This window comes from Typopeltis vanoorti, chromosome 12 (assembly GCF_054136105.1).
Source record: "Typopeltis vanoorti isolate ZY-2024b chromosome 12, IOZ_Tvanoo_1.0, whole genome shotgun sequence".
NCBI lineage: Eukaryota > Metazoa > Arthropoda > Arachnida > Uropygi > Thelyphonidae > Typopeltis > Typopeltis vanoorti.
This window is the reverse complement of record NC_143560.1, coordinates 96,882,521-96,909,395: the sequence shown is the minus strand read 5'-3', so window position 1 is coordinate 96,909,395 and position 26,875 is coordinate 96,882,521. Positions and strand designations below refer to the sequence as shown.

The 26,875-nt window shown below is 34.8% G+C and overlaps 1 protein-coding gene across 4 annotated transcripts in view; it reads right to left on the bottom strand.

Annotated features, from left to right (window-relative positions):
- The window catches only part of LOC150101039 (uncharacterized), a 592,625-nt gene that overhangs the window by 483,080 nt on the left and 82,670 nt on the right, over positions 1-26,875 (bottom strand). For all 4 annotated transcript variants that reach the window (XM_090401634.1, XM_090401633.1, XM_090401632.1 and 1 more), the window contains exon 4: positions 7,435-7,517. In XM_090401634.1, coding sequence (XP_090257760.1) covers positions 7,435-7,517 — 83 coding nt within the window. The remainder of the gene's footprint in view (positions 1-7,434; positions 7,518-26,875) is intronic.

The window sequence follows — 26,875 nt, the reverse complement described above, 5'->3', positions numbered from 1 at the left end:
AGTGCCATCAGTGGAGTAGGTGTGATCCTGACCAGAAGATTCGGCAGTCAGCATCAATCCCATGTTGTGCTAGACCAACATCTCTCAGGTTTTTTTTTTATTAGTGATATAAGATTGGTATTCTTTTATCTTTTTTGTTCCCAGAGCATCCAGTTTGTCTGAAGAAGAAGAGAAGCAATCACGAGGAACTAGGCATTTGTCCGGAAGGATAACAGATCATTTTTCATCCTTTGATGAAGAAGACAGGAGTTTCTTGATAGGAAAAAATGTAGGCACTAAGCTGTATTTCTTGAGGATTTTTGATTTTTCCATGAAAAGCTTGGTCAGATACAAATGAGAGTAGGAAAATTTAGGACAGGCTTGGGGGGGGGGGGGGGGAATGGCAGCCCCCACCAACAAACTAAGCTACAGATGGCTGATAACCAACCTAGAAGAATTTTTTTTTGTTACTCCACAAGTCTCACGATAGAAGAAACTTGGCTGTCACTCTGGAAAACAAATCAGCTAGGTTATGGATATGAGCAAGACAAGGAGGAGGAAAATGAATGAAAATACACTGGTGTCCAAAACCTAAGAACAAACACTATTTCCGAAGATTACAATTGCAAATTCAGGTGAATTGATTTGTGGCAATTTGTATAACTGACAATTTCGAGTACAAGGTGGATGCATTCACATTCAAATCGCATGCAAAGGGATCAGTGATTTAGTGCAACCAAACAAACAAAAGTTTGCTTAGTGCAACCTTTTGCCTTTTTGCACAAAAAGGCAAAAGGTTGCACTAAGCAAATCATGTTTGAAAAGAAACTCTTTTCATGAAGAAATAAGGTTGAAAACTTGGATGTCTTGTAATGTCTCAAAGGCATCATCTAGATCAGGGGCCGGCAACCTTTTCAGACTCACAGGCCACATTCAACTTTTATTTTTAATAATCGGGCTGCAAGCGTTTAATTAATATAAAATAGTGAGTGAAAAAAATACTCAAGTTATCAATTTTTATTATATCAATCTTAAATAAAACACAGAAATATTTAAAGTACGAGATATGAAACAAGCATGAAAATGAAACTCAATGAAAAATTATTATCACGTAAAAACAAAGTAATATAGTTTTATGCATCACAATATGTATGTCTCCCTGCTTAATGTGACTTTTGTGATTGTTTTTCCTTAGCCAAATTATCTAGATCCACAATATAACCTGAGCTGTAAATTCGAATCGAAGTATGCAAGTGCTCATAAGTTAGTCAAGGAAAAAACTTATTTTTCCTAAAACTCATGGCAGAAAATGTTATTTGCAAATGCATGTGCTTCCAAATATGACTATCATCTTCTTTGCGAAACTGATTAATCCTTCAATTTTTTTGGAAAGATCGATAAATTTTTTGGATATTTTCTAATGAAAATGAGTTCTTTAATATTTCATTGTGTTGCAATTCCAAAACTTCCATCAATAGTCAGTTTGGTAGGTTATCAATGTCGATTAAAAGGGTTCAATATTCACAAATTTTATTGAAAATTCCATTTTGTAAATCTTCAATAATACCAACAAAAGTTTCCTTTTGTGTTTGCCATCCAAATGTAGATGCCAATTTGCAATATATATAATCATGTAATTTTCTTCCATCATATATTTCTTCAACAGACATAATTTGCCTTCAAAAGCTTTTATGTCAGAAAATAGTTATGATAGTAATTTACCTTAGCCCTACAAGTTCAAATTAAGTTCATTAAGGTAGTTGTAATGTCTACCATAAATGCAAGAGACATAATCCATTTTTATACGATAGTTGCGAGACAGTATTTTCATGTTCTGTCATGAAAATATCTATTTCTTCACGTAAATTAAAAAATATTTTTAGCACAGCACCTCTACTTAACCATCTAGCACTTGACTAGTAGATAACATCTTTTCTTGATAATAAAATTTTACGGGCCACATGCCATGTAAGTATGGTCAACCTTTTATGGGTTGCCAAAAATGCACGTTTGGGCCGCATGCAGCCTGTGGGCTGCCGACCCCTGATCTAGATGATTTCAAGTGGGAAAGAATTATTGGAAAGCTTGAATTAGGCTGCAGAATTACTGATATTGCCAGAAAGTTTGGAATCTCACAGTGTATTCAGTTTCTGGGCTTCAACCCGATGGAGTGTATTCTAGATGTTCGCTAAGGGGTCACCCTCACTCTACCACAGAGCATGAAGACAGATATTTAGTTATAACAGTAAAACGTAATCAATGCACAACAGCAGGTCAGCTTGCAAGTCAGCTCCATTCAAGCACAGGTATGCAGATATCTTGACAAACTGTGGCAAGAAGTCACAAGTGGGCCTCTACACCTGAAGGCCCATAGTCTGCATTCCTTTATCCACAGCTCATCATAGAGCATGTCTTCAGTGATGTTTTATCCATAAAAAAGTGGACAAGGCATCAATGGGCTAACGTATTCTTTTCAGATGAGAGTCTTTATAGTCTTTTCCTCTGATTTTAGACAACACTTGATCTGGTGAGAAAGTAGTACTGCTTACCATCGCGAGAATGTTCTTGAAAGGGATATATACGGTGGTACTGGGGTCATGGTGTGGGGAGGCATTATGCTTAATGGACACACCAAGCTACAAGTGCTGGAAAAAGGGACTATGACTGGTGAACGATACTGCAATGAAATTCTTCAATTTCATGTTTGATTGTTCCATGGTGCTGTAGGCGAAGAATTCATTTTTATTGATGAATGCCATGCCACATTATACACAACCAGTGAAAATATTTCTGGAGGAAACAGAGGATATTAATCAAATCGAGTGACCAGCACTCTCCCCGGATCTCAACCCCCCCCCCATGGAATACATTTGGGATGAAATAAGGAGATGCACTGCTGCTCAAAATTCCCCTCCAGGAAACAAACAAGGCCTCATCCTTGCTCTGATGAAGGAGTGGGCCAGTTTGCCTCAAGAACTATTGAATCACTTGGTGCTAAGCATGGTATGACATTGTAAGAGCTGCATCACAGTTTGGGGTGGATAAATTCCACACTGAAATATCTCTCCCATAGCATAGTTTTCTGTAAGCACTGTACATTAATTCCTTAACTATGTCCTTAGGAAATTTGCAACTTTTTCCAAAAACATATTGTAATTTAATTTATACAAAATTTGTGACATATTTTTTTATGTAATATGATTTATTAGTATGCTGACAATGTACAAAATTGCTGTAGTCATGAAATTTTTTTTCATATATCAGTAAAAATGTAGTTTGTCCTTAGCTTTTGGACACCAGTGTATATCTGGAATGTTGCTACTTGGAATGTCAGGAGTATTCATCACAAATACCAAAATCTATACAAAACTTTAATAGAAAGAAATATCAAATTAGCAGTAATAACAAAAAGGCTTAGATGAAACCGATAACTATATCATGTATATATACAGTGGATCAAAAAGGAAGAAAGAGAGAACACATGATTTTTATTCATAAAGCAATTAAAAAATATCTGCATTACAAACATTGGAGCAAGAGAATTCTAAAACTAAGATTACAAATAAGTCATGGCTTCCTAACTGTTACTGGTGTCTATGCCCCAGAGGAAGATAACAGTGACTTTTAGTCAGATTTACAAAAAAATATAAGATAAAATAAACCTGAATAACTATTTATTAATAATGGGAACTTTCAAATATAGGAATAAATGGTGAAGCTACGTGCAATAGAAATGGATACGAGGTGTGGAGAAATTACTAATGCCTTTTTCAAGCATAAAGATTGCCATAAATTCACTTGGAAAACAGCTACATGATACTAGAACAAGGTATTCAGAGATGCAGAAACAAAATGGATCATTATCTATTACAAGAGAAATTGAGAATATCCCTAAGATAGTTTAAAAATAACCAAATCAATGCAGAGAGATATACCCAGGAATCTTTTAGAGTTCAACTTCTGGATGATAAAAATATTAACTACCCATTTGCAGAGAATAAATGAAAAACTGCCACAAATAAAAGAAGATAATGACACTGAAATGGAATGGAATAATTTAAAACCATATTATTAATGCACACCACGGCACTTGACCGCACGAAGGAAGACTTCTTGGTTTCGAATCTAGTCGGCAACTAGAAGAAATTTTTCTAAGCCTTTTTTCAACCAGTTCCCGAGTTAGTCGATCTCTGGCGCGGGCAAGCGGGTTTTTTTCTCCTGGAAACTCGGGTTTTTCATCCCGGAAACTCAAGAAAATCGACCACAGAACCCACATTTTCAGACATTAAATACAAGTGTTAGGGACGACGAGATAGCGGCAATTGTTGAGCTGTCTCTCTTCACTGCCCCTTAATTAGTGATAGCCTTGGGCCAGCAATCTCTGATTGGGTACCAGTGGAGATTACTGCCCACTCATTCTCCAAAAGTTAGATACAGCTAAAACGGCCTCGCCTACTCCCTATATACGAGAATAAAAAGGCGAAATAATTTTTTTTTTTTATTAGTAATAGCAGCAACAGACTGTCTTGGAGCAAAAAAGTAAATCGAAAGGAGAAGGCAAATAAGAAACTAGGATGAAAGCATTGAAGCAATAATCAAAGACAAGAAAGAAGCATATAAACAATGGATAAATACAAAATCGCTAGAATCAGAAATTAATTATAAAAGCAAAATAGCAATAAAAAGCATGCAGAAAAAGAAGAAAAAAAAAATAGAGAAACTTGGAATTCCCTCATAGCAAAACTGATAAGAGATCCTACAGTGAAGAGACTGAATATGTGCAAAATTCTAAGAAACATGAATCAGAAGGTAAAAGTGAAGTTTGAAATAATCAAAGAGAAATCCTGGCTGGACTTCTTCCAAATCCTATGGCAAGACAGTAATGAAACCAAAACTGTCATAATGCTTAGGAATTATAGCCACATTAACACAATAATATTTTAATATTTGCCAAATATTTCAGTCTGAAACTAACAGACTATCTTCAGTGGCTACATAGAAACAGTTTTTAACAAGGTGGAATACCAACAATTGATGATTCAAAAGTAGAACGAACCACATGATGTTACATTGCTAAGCATTAAAGAGAGGAAAAATTTCATCAGAGTGATTACTAAATTATAGGTATTAATTCACAATTTCATATAATAATCCTAATTTATAAATAACATTAAACTAATGTAGGAATTAAAAGTCTCAAAAAAAAAATTTTAATGTGTTATCCGAATTAAACTTTCCCATATTTTTGATAAGAATATACAGTCATTTCGATTCAAGTTAGGGCATTGAAGTAAGGCCTCAGCTCTCTTTGAATAGACATTCGAATTTATAGTGACATCTGTGTATGTCGCTAGGTCTTGAACCAGAGGATGTTGTGGCTTGTCTCTATCCAGTGCTGAGATAATCCAGACTTATCGGATTTGTTGTGCAGAATCTAAGATTGATGTTCTTGAATTATTTTTTCTATAGGGCATCCTGTTTGTCCAAAGTAGGACAGATTGCAGTTACAAGGAACTTGATACACACCAGGCAGAGACATAGTTGAGCGTTTATCTTTAGAAGAGGGGAAATAGGTGGATATTTTTGTTAATAGGTATATAAGTGGATGTTAAATCATATCTCTTCAGAATTCTTGAAATTGGTTCTGAAATACAAGTAGCCCAGTCATGAAATTACTTCACATGCAAACTTTGTTTACTTACACTTGGATAAGCGTTGAAACCAAGAATATAATTTCTTGGCATCTTTAATTTAATGTAAACAGCGGCATACAAAGGCTAAGGAATCTCATCTTCTTGGGTGTGTCAATCAGAAGACTGGTTGGAGTAGCTACGCTACTTTACTAAGAAACAGTAATTATAGAGCAATGTGGTTTCCTGTTACCTTCCTTGCCCAACAGTAAGTATTTGTGTCTACAGAAATGCATGCATGGGACCTTTTCACATGTTTTAAGTGATGAAAAACCCAAGTCTCCAGAAAGAAAAATCCTCCACTACCGTATGAGACCAGTTAACTTGCCTTTGATTAAGAAAATCTGATACATCTTCTTTACATTATAGATGAAATTCAAATCCACATCTTTCCAACCAACAGGCTACATCAACCCCAACTGAGCTACAGAAGCTCTAGATTTGGGAATAAGATTAAAAGAACCTGCCGAAAAAGTCTGAAGGGGCAGGAAACAGTGCCAGTTTGGTGAAATTATAGTTTAACTGTTAAAGACTACTGACACACGTCTTTATAGGGAAATGAAATCATGGCAGATAACAGTGCATTGGCACAGTACCCAAGGAAGTAATCATAAAAGTGAGCTATAAAGCAGAAACAGATTATCTACTATCAGACAGCAGATGGAATGTGTGTGTGACAGAAAGAGAGAGAGAGAGAAAAAAAAAATCAATTAACCAAACAGTCTCTTCTGAACAAGAGCAATAATTTTAAGAGAAGTTTTTGGGAAACATGAGAAATGGGAATAATATTTTATAATAAGGCAAATATGGGATTTGTAATAGGATAGAATCTGTACAAGTGATAGACAGCATCTGAAGAAGAAAAGGACACTTAAGGTTTTTGAAGATGTAATACATTGGCCTATGAGGAGTGTGTGTGTGTGTGTGTGTGTGTGTGTGTGTGTGTGTGTGTGTGTGTGTGTGTGTGTGTGTGTGTGTGTGTGTGTGTGTGTGTGTGTGTGTGTATTATGTCTGTAAATTTAATGTTTTCTTCTAGCCATTTTGTTTTGTTTGGTGAAAAACACAAGTTTCAGGAGTGGGGAATCCTGCATGTAAAGTGCTTATGTACAAAAAAGATTAGAGGCAAGTACTCACCCATGAAGAGAAATTCAATTGTGTCTGATTGTGTGAATGATAAGGTGGGGTGAATTTTTTTTCTTTTTTTGCATTGGTTTTTCTCCCAGAAACTCAAGTTTTTCGTCTCGTAAATTCAAGAAATAGCCCATAGAACCCACACTATTACAGTTAATAACTGTAATGTTAAGGACCATGAGATGGCAACACTTGTTAGTTGTCTCTTCATCGGATGCTGCTTATAATTAGTGACAGTCTTGGGCAAGCTATTGACTTCCAGTGGAGATTGAACTGCCAACTTAGTCTCCAAAAGTTAGATAGGGCTAAAATGGCCTCACCTACTCCCTATAAGGGAATAAAAGGAGTTAGTTGATTTTTATTTATTTTTTTTGTTAGGAAGCAGGTGGGAATGTGTTTTGGTATTGACAAAATTAAATAAGTTGTTCTCACCTAGTGGAAGGAAATAACATGTAGGTTAATGTTTAAGTTTTGGTTATCAAAGATCGTGAAACTAAGAATATTTCATTACTGCAAGGTTTGCCACATAACATAAGAAGGTGCATTGGAGTGCACTATCATTAGCAATAATGCATATTTATGTGTATGATTTTCATTTTGAAAGGCTGATCTGTATCATAAAGAAATCACTTACCTTACATTTCCCTCGAAGACGTGAAATTAACTTGAAGAGTGGATCAAGATCTTCTACTGGCATATGTGCAATATTGTTAGCAACTATTAAATATAATACAATTTTACAGACAGCTCAAAATTTACACAGATGCATATATTCAAATATAAAAAAGGAGTGTAATCGCTAACTACAATTTGGGTTAAAGAGCTAGTATTTTAAGATTTTACACATTCTAGTAACTATAAAAAAAATATAACTAATATTTAGTAGGATAACTGTGCATGCTCAAGTCAGGCATTCTGAGCACTTTTAAGTAAAATAAGGGGAGCTAATTTTTAATTTTGTTCTCTGACAAGTATTTCAAGAGATCCAGTATACATAAATTATTTACATTCCCACAAGCACACCAAAAGTAAAGTGAATCCATAAATTACATAAGGAGACTAAAGTATAGGTGAATCAGTCTTTCATGAAAATAGCTCAAAAGCCCATTATACACATGCATTCATTTGCAACAAGGGGGGGGGGGATCTAAAAATCTGACAAACAGCATCAAGTAAATTTATGAAAACACCTAATCTATACACACTAATGCAAGTATGTATGATTATAATTCAAGAATAAAACAAATAATCCCCAAATTACTAAATGTATAAAGTTTTTCCACTTGGTTAAAAATTAAATAAACATGTTCACAAAAGGGCAATTGTCACTCTCTCATTGTCACCCTATAGGTTTTACAGAAGGCTGTTGAGGATATTATATACTGAAAAGTGAACAAATGGATGTGATAGAAAGCATCAGCAGAACTTTAAGACAGAGAAGGATACTGACAGACCTGTCTTTAACATAGTGACTGATCTTCAGAGAGTTTAATTCTCCAGAAAAGCCTACAACAGGACCACCCAGCGAGGACTGGTGTGGCACATCACTGAACATGTGAGTGACCGTATGGCATCTGTTGATGTCTGAATATATTTAAATAATATAAAAATTGCCCTAGTATAAATGGCATCTTCAGTATGACTTACATATCATACAAGAACTGAAACCAGTATATGCAACAGAATACAGAATGGAACATGCAAACTGCATGTACATGATATAGAGCATCATGGTCTAATTATATCAAGGTTCTAATGTAATTAATTTTAACAAGATTTTAAAAAATAATAAATAAATAAAAATAAATAAACAAAAAAAAATAAATTAATATATATAATTAAATTTAAGTTAATTCTAGAATTTGTGAAGAACTAATTCCCATAAGAGAGATAATTTAAGTCCATCATTTCTATTTAGATTTGTTTGATGCAGCAAGGTCTCACAACCCTCTTTGTATAAACGTTCTAAGAGATCATCACTTTTACGAAGAACCTTAATTTTCTTCCAAAGAACTCAGTTTGGTGGTGAGAGAATGCTCTGCAAGTTCCAATTGCTCTGGTTCATGAACTTAACTAGTCTAAATGTTCATCACGATGCACAGCTGTAGGTCTACGTGTTCGGCCAAAATACAATAATCCACACTGGCAAGGAATTTGACATACTCCAGGGTGGTTTAAAGGCAGACATTTATCTTTAGCTTAGCCTAGAAAAGTAGATATCTTGTTAATAGGACGGAAGGACACTTGTAGGCCAATGTTTTTAAGTAGTCCGGCTATGCCTTCTGAGATGTCTTTAACATAGGGAATGGTAACACAACGGACCTCCTCTGTATCACTATTTTGATGAGAGGCAAATGACAAGGAAACTATAATCATTACGTTGTCGAAATATGATTTGGAAAGACTATTAGTAAGAAAGGTGGACTTGATGTGATTTATTTCTTGGGAAAGCAATTCAGTAGAGTAAAGAGTGTGCCTGATGTACTAAAGCAGCAATTCCCAACTTTTGAGTAATATGGCACACCCAGATTAATTATTAAAATTCTGCGGCACACTAAAAATATATTCTTTTATTTTTTGACGATCTGGCAAAAAATAGGCATAATTTTGATTGATTTATACACACAAAATATTAATAACAGTAATTACTTATCCTTTTTGTTCCAAAAAAATTTAAACTATATTTTGAGTAAGAAAAACGATACTCAAAATTATTTTTATTGATTTTTTTCAAATGAATATTAAATCTGTTAAATAATAAACATACTTGCAGTTCATTTTAATGAAATATCTGAGCAAGGTCGAATTTTAGATAGGCATACTATTAAATCATCTTAAAAGGCTTCCAGCTGTGATCTATTTTTGATCTTAATAATATTCATTGTGGAAAAGCTTGACTTGCAAAATATGACGTGCAGAATGGAAGGAGTACTTCTATTGCTTTCTTGGAAATACTGGGAAATTCACTTCTTAGAGATAACCAAAACAAAGTAGTATCTATTGTTGAATGTTTTAGTTTTAAACCTTTGACATTTCTTATATCTATTAATTCATCCTCTCCTGTAATCTTTAAATTTCCCAATTTACACGTGCTTAAGAAAAACGGAGTAGCCATAGTATTCAACACTAAATACGAGGCTAATCTTCTTGAATGACAGGTAGTCTCAAGTAGAGTGATATGGGAAAATATCAGAATGGGGAACTGGACAATGAGACTTATTTGTGCCTATGGTCCCACAGAAGGCTCTACTAAGGTAGAAGTGGAGGAATTTTTTGAGGCTCTAGAGAAAGCTACTGACACGATGAAAAAGGAAAAGTTGGTTGTTGTTGGGGATCTAAATAAGAGAGTAGGAAATGATTGTGAGACATACAAAAATATTTTGGGAAAATTTCGAGAAAAAAAGCAAAGCTAATAATAATGGCAAATACCTGCTGGATTTCTGCTCAGGAAATGGACTGGTTATTACTAACACCATGTTCCAACATAAAAATGTGCACACATGGAGAGAGGAGGCAAGGAATAACAAAAATCTCATTGACTATGTTATTGTTGATAGTGATGTTTTCTCCCTGGTGCAGGACACCAGAGTGTACAGAGGATTTGAAATTGGAAGTGATCACTATTTAGTCTTGAGCAGGATAAAATTGAATTCCATATTGAAAAGAATAACATCTAAGAAAGTTTTAAAGCGAATAAAAGTTAAGCAACTCTCAGATGTGAACTATAAACTAAAATACACAAAGATTATTGAAGAAAATATGAAAGAGTTTGAGAACAGGAACCGATCCTTGGAGATTCAGTGGCAAACCTTGAAGAAAACCCTGACTGATTCAGCCTGAGAGGTATGTGGCGAGGTTGTCTGCAAGGATAGAAAAATCAGAACTCCATGGTGGGCACAGGAAGTAAAAGAAGAAAGCATATCAAAAGTTCCTGTCAAATAAGTCAGCTTGTGCTCTTAGAGAATACAGAGACAAATGTAAGAAAGCTAAATACTGTGTAAAACTAGCTAAACAAAAGTCATGGGAGGATTTTGGCAAGAACATACAAAATAAATATCAAGAAGTTGGCAGAATATTCTGGAGGTTGTTGTAGAAGCTCAGAAATGGAGGAAAGAGTGCTGTAAAAGAATTAGAGATGATAAAGGTGACATGAAAACAGGAGAAAATAATATCCTTGAAGTATGGAGTAATTACTTCGAAAAATTGCTAAATGAAACAAGCAGTGATAACACTGTGGTAAAAAACACTCAACAGGCATACAGTCAGGAATACATATCCATACTTGAAGTAGAAAAAGCCATCAAAGGCTTGAAATGTGGAAAGGCAGCAGGAATAGATGATATTCGACCAGAAATACTGAAGTATGGTGGTATAAGAGTCTTACAGTGGCTGCACTGCATAGTTCAGAAAGCCTGGACAGAGGGACGAATTCCCAATGATTGGAGTAGAGCTCTCATAGTACCAATATATAAAAAGGGAAATAAAACTGAATGTGAGAATTACAGAGGTATTTCCCCACTGAGTGTTCCTGGCAAGATCTATGCAAGTATACTTGAGAAACGGTTGAGAAGAATTGTGGAAGAAAAGCTTGGTGAAGAACAAGCTGGATTCAGGCCAAATAGACGCTGTCAGGATCAGATCTTCACTTTACGACAAATAGTCGAGAAAGCATGGGAATATAACAAAGATCTGTATTTAAGTTTTGTGGATCTGGAAAAGGTATATGACAAGGTGCCAAGAGAGAAGCTATTCAATATGCTACAGTTATATGGTGTAAATGAGGCATTATATTAAGCAATACCTAGTCTTTATTTGAGTTGTAAATCAGCAGTCAGGATGGAAGTACAAGAAGATGATTTAATGTTACATCCGGTGTGAGACAAGGATGTACATTATTCCCTCTGTTATTCAATATCTATATGGATCATATTATGAAGGAAAGTGGTATTAAATCTGATATCAAAATTGGGGACATTAATGTCAGCTCTTTGCTTTATGCAGACGATCTTATACTTCTAAATAAATCTGCTACAAGTCTGCAAGATTCCCTGACTAAATTGAATAACTGTTGTAATGGATATGGTATGAAAGTCAGCAATAAAAAGACAAAGACAATGAAAATAGGCAGAATCGTTGAAAATATCAACTGCATTGTGAATGCAGAACCTGTGGAACGAATAAAACATTTCAGCTACTTAGACACGATTTTTAGTGCAGATGGTATATTAAACATTGAAATACACAACAGAATCAACAAAGCTGGTATGGTAGGAAGTTAACTGTATAAATTTATATGGAATAGGAAAGAAATTAGTCAAAACACTAAATAAGCTGTCTACAAGGCAGTGTTCAAATCAGTTTTAACTTATCGATCTGAGAGCTGGGTCAGAAGTAAAACACTTGACCAAAGACTAGAGACCACAGATATGAGAGTCCTGAGAAAGATTAGAGGCGTGAACAGATTGCATCAACGGCAGCATCATATTAAAAACAAGGATATTAGGAAAGAACTTGACATTGTCAGTATCCAGGAATGCATTAGCAGAGCTAATTTCAGGTGGTATGGTCACTTAAACAGAATGGGAAAGGAAAGATTAGCAAAACACATGTTCTCTACCAGGTTGGCAGGAAAAAGACCCAGAGGAACACCAAGATATATGTGGATTAATATAATAAAAAGTGCCTTAGAAGACAGAAATATAAGATCTGATAATGTTGGAGTCTTGACAAGTAACAGACTGATTTGGAGGAAAATTGTAGATAGGAAGTTAGTAAAGATGTAAATTTTTAATGTAGTACTATCATATCCTGTACCCCCCCCCCCCCTTGAGGGTACATGGCAAGAATTTGATGATGATGATAGTGATAATAAGACAAACGGCTCTCTTATCCAATCGAAGGATGATATGTCAAGTGAGGGAAAATATTTTTCAATATTTGTATTTAGTAACTTGAAGGTATGTAAAATTAGATCTATTAGGTTTTCATTCAGTTTGTACTTTTTCGTTAGTTCAAACATCATATTTACTGCATTTTCTTTTCTGATTCTTTCTTCCCAAAGCATTAGTTTTTCCTTGAATGCATTAATTTTGTCAGTGAAAGTAAGAATGTTTTCACACTCTCCCTGCATAATTTTATTAAGTGTATTTAAAGATTGAAATAAATCAGCAAGAAATGCAACCTTACTGTGTCAAAGCTTGTCACTAAAAAAATCTGATAACTCAGATTTTTCAGTTGTCAAAAAAATTAGAATTTCCTCTTTTAGTTCATAAAATCTTGATAAAACTCATCCATGAGATAACCATCTCACTTCTGTGTGTATTAACAACTGCATGTAAGAAGCTTCCACTGAGGAGCATAGTGCTGCAAACAATCTCGATTATAATAGCCTGGCTTTTATATAATTGACTTTGATGGTCTTGTCTAGTACTTTTTTAAACTCAGGTACCAATGATTTTCACCAAGCACCTCTCTGTGGAGAAAACAATGTATAAAATAATTCTAGGATTCTTATTTTGAGCCAGTGTAACAAATCCTTTTATATTTCCTGACATGGAGCAGACACCATTCGTGCAAATACTGATGAAAGAATCCCAAGACAAGTTATGACAATTAAAGTAATTATCAACAACATCAAAAATATCTTGGCCCTTCATTGTTTCCAGGAGTGGTCGACAAAATAAAACTGCTGTTCTAGAATATCTTCCTTATAAATAAATCTACTGAAGGCTAGAAGTTGAGCTTTACAAGTTACATCAGTTGATTCGTCCAACTGAATAGCAAACATATCTGCTTCTTTAATGTGAGATACCACTTGCAACTCAACATCTTTGGCCAAATCCTGAATATGTCAATAAATGGTGTTATCTGATATAGGAATTTTTAAACTCTCCTTTTCATATTCCTCGCCAAACACGATATTAACAATTTACAGCATACTGGCAGAATTACAGATTCTGCAATTGTGTTAGATTTCATTTTTTAGCAACATTTTCTGCAATTGCATAACTGTGGAAAAGCTTTTTTAGGACACAGTTACAAATTTAGTCCATCTTTTTGCTTGAATAGTTTGATCCGGTACAATTCTTTTAAAATATTCAGCCGGTTTTTTGCTCAAGTGAGAATGTTTAGATTAAAAATGTCTTTTTAATTTACTTCGAACTATAGCGTTGTTTGCTAATTTTTCGCAGCAAGCTACGCATGTAGGACGTGGCGGATCTTCTTGACTGGAAATAAAGCCAAATGACAAATAATTTTTGTCGTAATGGCAAATCTTAGTTTTTAATTTAGTTTTAGAAGAACCAGTACTAGATATGGTATCAGCTGCTAATGTGCTGGGCAAAACTAGCTTCACTTTCTTCTTTCTTTCTCTGTTTTTTTCTTTTTTCGACATACTAGCTTCACTTTCTTCATTGTCTTCAAATTTTCATTTTTTTTTATTACAAATTTATTCATGTTTCAGGAATACTACTGAATAAAATTAACTGAATGAAAAAAAAACAATAAAAGAACTCTTACCAGTTACCTTAAAAATAAGAGAATTAAATGAAGTTATTTGTGAACACACTTATCAAAAGATTAAAGCTAATTAACACACAATTTTAAACCGATTCACCAACCGTAAGTTTCGTAAAATATAAATAAGGGAGCTTTAGGTGCAGATGGAAGACCAGACACTAATAAATAAATGCGCAAATTACAACATTATTTCTTTCAATTAATTTGTTTTCACAAATCTCGCGGCACACCTGAAGACCTCTTGCAGCACACCAATTGAAAATCACTGTACTAAAGTCTTAATGATGCCAGATTTTTTACAATTATGGTGGTGTGAAAGAGGATAAAGGTAAAGTCCAGTATATGTTTTTCTTCTGAATATTGAGAAGTGAAGGTTACCATCTGGTTGACGAAGTCAGATAAGAGCACAGTGATCCTTGAGACATATGAACAAGTGATAAAAATGACAAGCGTATTGTTCGAAACAGAAAAAATAAGGCATGTCACTTCATCCAAATGCTAATGGAAATGACAGTCTAATTTCTGCCTTCTCCTGCACTTTTTTGCAATCTTAAGATCCTATATCTTATCTTCCACTTATTGTTTGTGTTTTTGTATGTGTTATTACAATTTTTATATGGTATCCCAGAAGATTTCTCTGTGACAGAAGAAACACTGCAACTATTAAACCTGTGTTTAATTATTTCTTTGTGCTGTTTTTCAATCCGTTAATCCAAATTATGAAATTTATACATCATGGTATCTCAAAAGCTTTGAGTGATAGACCAACCTTCTAGTGTCCTGATGGAATAATATACATACTGAAACCAAACTAAGAGGACAACAGTCAACAGAAATTACATATTCTGGATTCACTCATAGATTTAATATAGAAATAGAATGGTCCTCTGCCCTGATGCCTTATCTAAGAGACAATCTCTTTTCAAGCACGTTCAAGGAATCCTTGGAGATGATTACCTTAAACAGGAAGCAAGACCTTCATGACATTAATGCAACCTGTCAAAGTCGTCTAAAGCAACAATGAATACTTCACACTTCATATGTAAAATGATGCATAGATCTACATTATTATTAATGTTATATATAGCATTTTATATAATTAAGAAATTTAATAACCAGAAGCTGAGAGATACCAAAATAGGGAAAAAACTATTTATTATTTGAACACACAACTAGTTTCTTCTTTCAACTGGATTAACCATTTAGAAATTCTATAATTTAGAAATTATAGAATTTCAACCTTCTAAATGATTGAAATTCTATAATTAAAATGAACATATCATCAAATTTCTGATATGTACCCTTAAGAGATATTATTATTATTATTATTACATGACACCTCCAGGGAGTCCAAAGACTCATTGAGGGAGGGCACCTCTGCTCTACCACTCAATCCACCAACTAAACAACCACACCAATGCCATCTACTGCTGACCACCACCACTAGCATTTCCACAGACAATCACAAACATCCATGCCCACGGCAGGATTCGAACCCGCAGCCTTTTGCCTGGAGAGTGGATAAGCTAACCACTCAGCCAGCCAGGCTGGCTAAAAATATATAGATATAAAGGATAAAATAATATAAAGATATACAGGATAAAATATTAGTACTACATGAAAAGTTTACATTATCACAATTTTCCTCCAAATTAGTCTGAATTCAGTCATACTCCATATTGTTAGATCTTATGTTGTGATCTTCTAGGGAAGTCTTAACTGCATCAGTACACTTATATCTTGGTTTTTCTCTAGGTCTTTTTCCTGGTATCAAACACCTGTTTTGTTAGCCTTTCCTTTCCAATTCTGTTTAAGTAATTATACTACAATAACTGAGATTAACTCAAACATTCGTGAATGCTAACAATGTCAACTTCCTTCCTACTATCTTCATTTTAATATGATTCTGTCAAGGATTGAAAACAACTTAGAAACCGAAGAAAGCTTAAAATAGATGATCAAGATGAACAGGAAGTCACAGATAGTAGTAAAAATAGTGATAAAAAATATTCAAAGAGGAATATAATCAGTAGTACATATCAATATTTGAGGCAGGGGAAAAAACCATCAGAAAACTAAAATGTTGAAGGCAGCTGGAGCAGATGAAATTCAGCTAAAACTGCTCAAATATGAAAGTATAAAATTGTTAGTGCCTGGACAGCATAATTCAGAATGTATGGTCAAAAAATTGAATTCCAGATGATTTGAGTAAAGCTCTGACAGTGTGCCTATTGCAAAAAATGAAAACAGAATGTGAGAAATACAGAGGAATGCCCCCCTACTCAGTGTTCCAGATAAAATTCACAAAAGCATATTTCAGAAGAGGCTAAGAAAAATTGTGGAAGACAAACTTAGAGCCAAGCAAGCTTATATGGTGTAAACAGGGCATTATATAGAGCAATACACAATCTATATTTAAGTCAGCAATCACAGCAGAAGGAAGTACAGTAAGATGGTTTGATGAAAAATCAAGACAAGGGTTCATGCTATCTTTACAATCAGTGCATTTCTTCAGGATTCCTTAACTATACTGAATAACTGCAGTAACAAATTTGGAACAAAAATGAGTAATAAACAGACAAAAGTATGAAAACAGGAAAGAATATGGACATCAACTGCAGCTGAATGGAGAACCTACAGAACAGTAAAATATTTCAGTAAATTAAAGATACCAAGAAATTATATACTTGGTTTAGACCTTTAACCATTGTTAAAGAATTAAACCAAGAGTAAACTATTTTCAGAACTGGGGCAACTCATATAAAGAAGCTAAGACTTCACATCACTTGCCTCAATATCCCATAATGTAAAGCACATCTCCTTGCAGACATGTATAAGACAAGTGATGTGAAGTTTTACTTCTTTATACAAGTTGCCCCAGTCCTGAAAATAGTTCAGGCACAGACTTGTTTGCTTACACTTGGATAAAGGATTAAACCAAGTATATAATTTCTTGGTATCTTTAATTTATAGTATAACCAAGTGGAAAAACTTCAAATAAAATATTTCAGCTATTTAGGCACAGTTTTTAGTGAATGGAAAATTAGATATATGGAAAAAGACAAGAGAATAATCAAAGTGGACAGCTATGGAACATGTCTTCACTAAACTAGTTACATACAAGACAGTGTTCAAACTAATTTTAAATTATGAATCTGAGAGTTGAGCTAGAATAAAACAGTTAATTAATCATGAACTAAAGACCACAGATAGAAACGTTAAGAGAAAAATTAAGGGAGTAAATAGATGAAATCAATAGTAGAATTATATTAAAAATAAAGAACTTTCAATACCTTTCTTCTTTTTCAGGACTTCCTCTTTATCTTCTCAAAACCATCAAGAATCTCAGAATTTTTATCCTTGTATACAACTTTACCATGTGACTTCCTCCAGAGATTGTATACACCTTCAAGTTTTGGTTCTGTTTTTAAAACTCTCCCATTTTTTCTTAAATAATATTTGCTTAAGTGACTCTAATGTTTGCTTCTATAAGGTGCTTTGATTGTTTTTAAAGCTTTCATGTGTTTCTTTTCAATATGATATTCGTTTTTCTTCTCAAAACTAAATGATCCATTTCCATTTCAAATTCCCTATACACTTATATATATATATATATGTTCTGAACTATATATGTTCTATATATGTTCTGAACCATTATAAAGATTTCACTATCAATAGTGACAGAGTCACTGATAATTTTCTGATTTCTTGCATCTTCTCTTCATGTGAATTTGTGCTCATCTTATGCTGGAACATGGTATTAGTAATAAGTGGTTCATGTGCTGATCAGAAATTTAGCAAGTACTTACTGTCTCTCCAAATTTCCCCATAATATTTTTGTCTGGTATCCATTTCCTACTCTTCTGCACATATCTTTAAGGACCAGGTTTTCCATTTTCTTTATGTCAATTGCCTTCTCTACTGACTCAAAAAATGCTTCCACTTCTTCCTTAGTAGAAGCTTATGTAGGCCACAACATATAATGCATAACGGTGGAAGAGAAAATGAAGATAATATAAGTTTTCTCGTAGAAAGGCTTAAACATTGGTTATACATGCTTACTAAATAACTTAAGGAAATTATAACATACAATAGAATATTTAATATATATTCTATTGTATGTTGTAATTTCTTTAAGTTATTTAGTAAGCAAACATAAGTTTTCGTTAAATATTTTGTTTGTGTTTCTTTGTACTTTTACTTATATATACACTCCCTTATACTTATTTAGCGTTTAGTTGTAATAGTTCCTCGACACTATTTTGAATAATGGAGGCAGCGGTAGTCATCATCATCATCAAATTCCTGCCATGTACCCTCAAGAGGTGTACAGGATATGACAGTACTACATGAAAAAATTACATCATTACTAACTTCCTATTGTTGGAACGTATATCCTAGTTCCGAATCTGACATCTTGTTGTAACGTACTCTTATTAATAAAATCAATTAATTGCTAATTAATCACTAATCCAAATGTAGGGAAATTTATATTTATACTGCGACACCCTATATTTAGATTAGTCTATATAAAATAGTAGAATCAATTTTCAATTAAATTAGCAGTCTCCTTACTCATTCAGGCCGAATTTAATACTTTTCACTTGAGGCTCCCGCAAGATTCTAATTATTTATGAACGGTGCAATAAAAAAGAATCAGGCAAACACAATATTGAAATTAACAAAACAAAACATTTAATATAAGGTTATATGACAAATACATGAATTCCACTTCTAAAATAAGACATTACAATTAAGTTAGTACATCAGGTCAAATCATTCATATTAATTCAGTCTTCAAAATCTTCACATACAAGTTTCACAGTTTTCTCTAGATTCCTTACTCAGATTAATACAACAGAAATTCTTAATTGATTAGTTTGCCCATATCTCTCAGTTATACTCCATACTTAACTCTCAGCAGGCACTTATCATATCATTAAATACGGCAGATATTATTTCAAGGCAAATTATTTTTAACTTCTGACTTCGGCGATATGCCACAGTAAATGTTAGAATAAGCGAAATGGAACTATCACTCAAATCTTCATACGCAGAAACAAATAAGATATGACTGTCCTTAACGGAATTTATCTTCAGCACATCAGATTTAATGTGAGCACATCTTCAAATTATATTTATTACACCCATGGAACACATTTAAAAGAATTTTTCAAGGTCATAACTAGATAATTATTTGTCGCGCTTCACAATTCTCGACAGCAACTATAGGGCAGATTGATATTCTTGTTTACTACTTCACAACAAACTAACCTCCGTACAATTCTTCCTAAAAGCAATATAGAAATAAGTAGTAATTCTAAGCTAACTGGATCTATTCTGAATCCTTCATTAACCTTCCAGTCCTTTAATTATCCAAATATGGCACCAAATTCCTATTAATGCCACTGCTGACTTTACTTTCAGCTATCTATAAGTTTTCACTTTGTCTCTGCTCACTTCTAAATACTACTCTCTTGAATTCCTGTCCTTCAGTCCTTTTTATTTACTTTCACCCCTTTGATTATATCCTTCCTTCTTCCCCTTCAAAAACTCCTTCTTTTCTCTATCTATATTACTACTCATATATTTTTCTTCTCTCCTCATTATCGAAGCTCACGGTCTACCCACGCGCGTTCCATTTTATTTCTCTCTCCATGGCAACGAACAAAACGTAAACATTCGCGTTAATGTTACATAAGACTACACTTTTACATTGAGTAATGAAAAACATTAATAAAATATTACAGTTACTTAATTTTCTCTTTCATTTCATTTACAATTAATAATAATAAAATATATGTTACAGTATATATATATAAGGTACATTAAGTTATATACATATAATTTCTCATAATATTATTGAAGGAATAAAGTAAATAAGATAAAAGATATTTATCACTGGGTCCTTCCAATAGTAAAATATACATTAAAATTATTTAATCAAATAATAGCTGATGAAATTCAAGAATAATACATGAAAAATAATTCTTAAGCAAGGGATTAACAAATAATTTCTAAACAAGTCATGCTTAATATATGATAGGTTATGTTAAATGTGAATGAAGGACAAAATATACATAATAATTTCATTCGCAGTTTAACACTATCTACAATTTTCCTCCAAATCAGTCTGTTACTTGTCAAGACTCCAACATTATCAGATCTTATATTTATATCGTCTAAGGCACTTTGTACCATATCAATCCACCTATATCTTGGTCTTCCTCAAGGTCGTTTTGCTGCCAACCTGGCAGAGAACACTTATTTTCCTAATCTTTCCTCTCCCATTCTATTTAAGTGACCATACCACCTGAGATTAGCTCTGCTAATGCATTCCTGGATGCTGACAACGTCAAGTTCTTTCCTAATATCCTCGTTTTTAATATGATATTGCCATTGATGCCATCTGTTCACGCCTATAATCTTTCTCAGGACTCTCATATCTGTGGTCTCTAGTCTTTGGTCAAGAGTTTTACTTCTGACCCAGCTCTCAGATCCATAAGTTAAAACTGGTTTGAACACTGTCTTGTATACAGCTAATTTAGTGTTCCGACTAATTTCTCTCTTATTCCATATGAATTTATTCAATTGACTTCCCACCATACCAGCTTTGCTGATTCTGTTGTGTATTTCAATATTTAATATACCATCTTCGGTAAAAATTGTGCCTAAGTAGCTGAAATGTTTTACTTGTTCCACAGGTTCTCCATTCACAACACAGTTGACATTTTCAATGATTCTGCCTATTTTCGTTGTCTTTGACTTTTTATTGCTGACCTTCATACCATATCTATTACAACAGCTATTCAATTTAGTCAGAGAATCCTGCAGACTTGTAGCAGATTTATTTAGAAGTATAACATCATCTGCATAAAGCAAAGAGCTGACATTAACATCTCCAATTTTGATATCAGATTTAATACCACTTTCCTTCATAATGTGATCCATATAGATAATGAATAACAGAGGGAATAATGTACATCCTTGTCTCACACCAGATTTAACATTAAACCATCTTCCTGTACTTCCTTCAATTCTAACTGCTGACTTACAACTCAAATAAAGACTAAGTACTGCTTGATATAATGCCCCATTGACACCATATAACTGCAGCGTATTGAATAGCTTCTCTCTTGGCACCTTGTCATATGCCTTTTCCAAATCGACAAAACTTAAATACAGATCTTTGTTATATTCCCATGCTTTCTCGACTATTTGTCGTAAAGTGAAGATCTGATCCTGACAGCGTCTATTTGGCCTGAATCCAGCTTGTTCTTCACCAAGCTTTTCTTCCACAATTCTTCTCAACCGTTTCTCAAGTATACTTGCGTAGATCTTGCCAGGAACACTCAGTAGGGAAATACCTCTGTAATTCTCACATTCAGTTTTATTTCCCTTTTTATATATGGGTACTATGAGAGCTCTACTCCAATCATCGGAAATTCGTCCCTCTGTCCAGGCTTTCTGAACTATGCAGTGCAGCCACTGTAAGACTTTTATACCACCATACTTCAGCATTTCTGGTCGAATATCATCTACTCCTGCTGCCTTTCCACATTTCAAGCCTTTGATGGCTTTTTCTACTTCAAGTATGGATATGTATTCCTGACTGCATGCTGGTCAGTGTTTCATTTAGCAGTTTTTCAAAGTAATTACTCCATACTTCAAGGATATCTTTCTCCTGTTTTCATGTCACCTTTATCATCTCTAACTCCTTTTACAGCACTCTTTCCTCCATTTCTAAGCATCTTCAACAACCTCCAGAATATTTTGCCACCTTCTTGATATTTATTTTCTATATTCTTGCCAAAGTCCTCCCATGACTTTTGTTTAGCTAGTTTTACACACTGTTTAGCTTTCTTACATTTGTCTCAGTATTCTGTAAGAGTAAAAGCTGACTTATTTGCCAGGAACTTTTGATATGCTTTCTTCTTTTCCTTCACTGCCTCTTTAACTTCCTGTGTCCACCAGGGAGTTCTGATTTTTTTATCCTTGCACACAACCTCGCCACATGCCTCTCTGGCAGAATCAATCAATGTTTTCTTCAGAGTTTGCCACTGAATCTCCAAGGTTTGATTCCTGTTCTCAAACTCTTTCATTTTCTCTTCAATAATCTTTCTGTATTTTAGTCTACAGTTAACATCTGAGAGCTGCTCAACTTTTATTCGCTTTAAAACTTTCTTAAATGTTATTCTTTTCAATATGAAATTCAATTTTATCCTGCTCAAGACTAAATAGTGATCACTTCCAATTTCAAATCCTCTGTACACTCTGGTGTCCTGCACCAGGGAGAAAACATCACTATCAACAATAACATAGTCAATGAGACTTTTTTTATTCCTAGCCTCTTCTCTCCATGTGAATTTGTGCACATTTTTATGTTGGAACATGGTGTTAGTAATAACCAGTCCATGTCCTAAGCAGAAATCCAACAGATATTTGCCATTATTATTAGCTTTGCTCTTTTCTCCAAATTTTCCCAAAATATTTTTGTATGTCTCACAATCATTTCCTACTCTGCTATTTAGATCCCCAAAAAGGACCAACTTTTCTTTTTTCATTGTGTCAGTTGCTTTTTCTAGAGCGTCGAAAAATTCCTCCACTTCTACCTTAGTAGAACCTTCTGTGGGACCATAGGCACAAATAAGTCTCATTGTCCAGTTCCCCTTTCTCATATTTGCCCACATTACTCTACTTGAGACTGACTGCCATTCAAGAAGATTAGCCTCGTATTTTGTGTTGAATACTATGGCTACTCCTTCTTTTCCTTGATTGTCATTGCCTGAATATAACATTTCGTATTTATTGTTCAGAAAGATCTCACCAGTTTTGGTCTTTTTTGTTTCAGTCACCCCTATTATGTCGATCTGGTACTTATCTAATTCCTCAGCTCGTTCCATTTCTTTGCCATTCAGGCTTCTTACGTTGATAGTACCGATCTTTAACTCCGGTGATGTTGAGTTGGGGTTTGTTTTCAGATTTGTTCAAGTAGCTGACTTTTCGCTGTTCGCCCTGGTTCCCTGGCGAAAACAACAGGGGCCTTGTTTAACCGGGTGACGCCCCAGCCAGCATGAAATTTTGTCATGTTGTACCATAATTTTTTATTTTGGTTTAACCAATAAGAATACAATTTGGTCGGCTAAATCCCAAATTGCCAGCCCATCCTCGTTCGTTCAGTATCAAAGTAGATATCCAACAGGGTGCACCACGAGAAGGTGAGGATTGGACATTAGGTCAGAAGCCCTGGTCGGTTCTCCGCATTCCTTTAAAGGCTCTGTGGAGTATATGCACAAAATGCAGGCAATGGGAGGAACTTGGTGAGTTAGAGATGACGATAACTGACCTTGTTGAGTCAGAGGCAGGAGATTCTCCACGTAGAGAGATGAGTGGTATGATAGAGGGCAAGAATGGCGAGAGAAATATGAATAAAATAATGAGAATGGGGAGTATGTAAAGGTTGAAGGATTGTGAAGTTTTCGGAGATGGTCTCAATTAGGAGGATGAATGGCAAATAAGAGTGGCTGACTTGCAGAGAGAGAGAGCGAGATCAGAAGTGTGAAAGATGAGATTAGGCAAATGGAAGACAAGAATGCAAGGCAAATCAGAGTAAGAGTTATGGGAATGATAGAGGAGGAGAGAATAGAAACAGTAGAAGAGAGGGAATCAGAGAGAGTTATGGGAATGATAGAAGAGGAGATAAGAGTAAAGATGAGATTAGGCGAATGGAAGACAAGAATGCAAGGCAAATCAGAGTAAGAGTTATGGGAATGATAGAGGAGGAGAGAATAGAAACAGTAGAAGAGAGGGAATGAGAAAGTTATGGGAATGATAGAAGAGAGATTAGAAACAATAGAAGAGAGGCAATGAGAGTTACGAGAATGGTAGAAGAGAGAAAATGAGAGAGAGTTATGGGAAAGATAAAAGAGGAGAGAATAGGATAAATGGAAGAGAGGGAATGAGAGAGAGATATGGGTATGATAGAAAGGGAAAGAATAGGAACAGTGGAAGAGTGTCTAATTATAGGCCAGTTTGTGTATCATCAGTAGTTGGTAAGATCTTGGAGAAATTAGTGAGGGACCATATACAGCATTGGGCAGATAAGAGTAATGTTATCTGTGAGAGTCAACACAGATTTGTGAAGGGGTGCTCTTGTTTTAGTAATATGCCAGCCTTTATAATAAAGTTACAAGAGCAGTAGATGAGGGAAAGGCATATACTGCCATTTTCTTGGATTTAAAGAAGGCATTTGACAAGGTGCCACATAATAAGTTGATATTTAAGTTGCAGCACGTGGTTTTGGATGTCAGTTGGTCAATTGGATTCAGGATTGGCTGTCCGATAGGTATCAGAGAGTTGTGTATGGTGAGGCAGTTTCAAAGAGTCAGAGAGTTACAAGTGGGGGTCCCACAGAGCTCAGTACTGGGACCTATATTGTTTAACCTTTATATCAATGACATTGTCAGTGGATTGCAGGGGAATATTCAGTTGTTTGCGGATGATGTGAAGCTGGAAAGGGTTATTAGTCTTGCAAGAGGATTTGAATACGCTAGACAGATGGGCAAATGAATGGGGATTATCGGTTTAATGCAGCAAAATGTAAGGTCTTCAGGTTTGGGAAACATCGATGGGATGCTGCATACTTACTCTATAGGAGGAGTTATACTGGAGAAAGTAGGGGAGACAAGAGATCTGGGGTTGATGATGGATAGAAACCTGAAATTTATAGGACATATTGCAAAGGTGATGAAGGTAACACAGAGGATTGCTACAATAATGAGAAGGATGCTGACCTGCAGAGATAAAAGAGTTATCATTCCATTGTATAAGACTGATCAGACCACACCTAGACTATTGTTCTCAGATTTGGTCCCCAGGATTTGAAGGGGATAAATTAACTGTGGAAAGGGTATAAAGCCGGATAACAAAGATGGTTTTAGGACTGTACAGTGTTAGTTATGAGAATTGGCTGAGGGAATGTAGACTGCAGAGTTTGGTGGATAGAAGAAGGAGAGGTGAATTGAGACTTTTAAACTGTTGAGAGGTGGTTACAGGGTTGACACTGGGGAGTTCTGTTGCTTGTTTGTACAGCGGGAAGGAGTGATGACAAGGGGACCATCCCTGGAAGTTATGAAAGGAAACTGTGAGCAAGAGGCTGAGGAGTGGTTTCTTTGCATGGAGGGCGGTTGAACCGTGGAATGCATTGCCTGATGGAGTGGTGAGAACAAGAGAGGTCAATGAGTTTAAGGAGTGGTATGATAGACTTTGTGTTTCCTCGGAGGGACCTCACACGATGAGTCTTGATAGACTTTGTGTTTCCTAGGAAGGACCTCCTGCGATGATTCTTTTGATTCCATGGAGGCTTGAATAATAATAATAATAAGTTTCATTATCAAAATCTCTTTTTGAAATTTGTCCACATCACTCTACTTGAAATTTCCTGTCATTCAATAATGTTATCACTGTGTTTAGTGTTGAATACTGCAGCTATGCATCCTTTCATTTGTCACTACTGACTGAACAGAGTAACTTATTGTTATTTTTTAACATATTCTCATCTGTTTTAATCTAACACCAATGATGTCAAACATGATATTTCTCTAATTATTCTGAATGATCAACTTCTTTTCTGTTGACATTTCTTTTGCTGAGCATATCTACATTTTTTTCACTTTGTTCCAGTAGATGACCTTTCATGGTTTGTCCTGTTTCCTAATGAATACAGCAGGAGATCCTTGTTTAATTAGGCAATGTTTCAGCCATCATTACAGTTCATTCTGTTGTATGAGAATACAGTTATTTTGTTTTTTGCCTTAAGCCAATACAGAATTCAATTTGGTCAACTAGAACACAAATTTCCAGCCCATGTTCAGTATCCAGGTAGGTACCTACTAATGTAATGAACCCTAAGAAAGGTTCATCACATTAGTAGAAAGAAAAATAGTGAAACATTACAAAAATAAACCTTTTTAAATTTGGTGCTCTTACTCCCTAATCACTCTAATATACTATCTAAAATATTAACATCTCATCTACAGAGTCTGTAGTATCTAAGTAAGAAGATAAAAAGATTAATATTTTAAGAAATAGACAGAAATTAGGGAATTCACTGATGTAAAATACAAACTATTAATTTCAATTTATACAGAATAAAATCCAGTAGCTGACTTTTTGCTGTTTGCCCTGGTTCCCTGGCGAAAACAACGGGGGCCTTGTTTAACCAGGTGACGCCCCAGCTGGCATGAAATTGTCATGTCGTACCATCATTTTTTATTTTGGTTTAACCAATAAGAATACAATTTGGTCGGCTAAATCCCAAATTGCCAGCCCATCCTCATTCGTTCAGTATCCAAGTAGATACCCAACAGGGTGCACCACGAGAAGGTGAGGATTGGACATTAGGTCAGAAGCCCTGGTCGGTTCTCCGCATTCCTTTAAAGGCTATGTAGAGGTCTCCTCTCAGTTATACAGCTTTGACCCTTAGGCATCCCTTGAGGGTACATGGCAGGAATTTGATGATGATGACAGAATAAAATTATTATAAAAAAAAGTTAAAT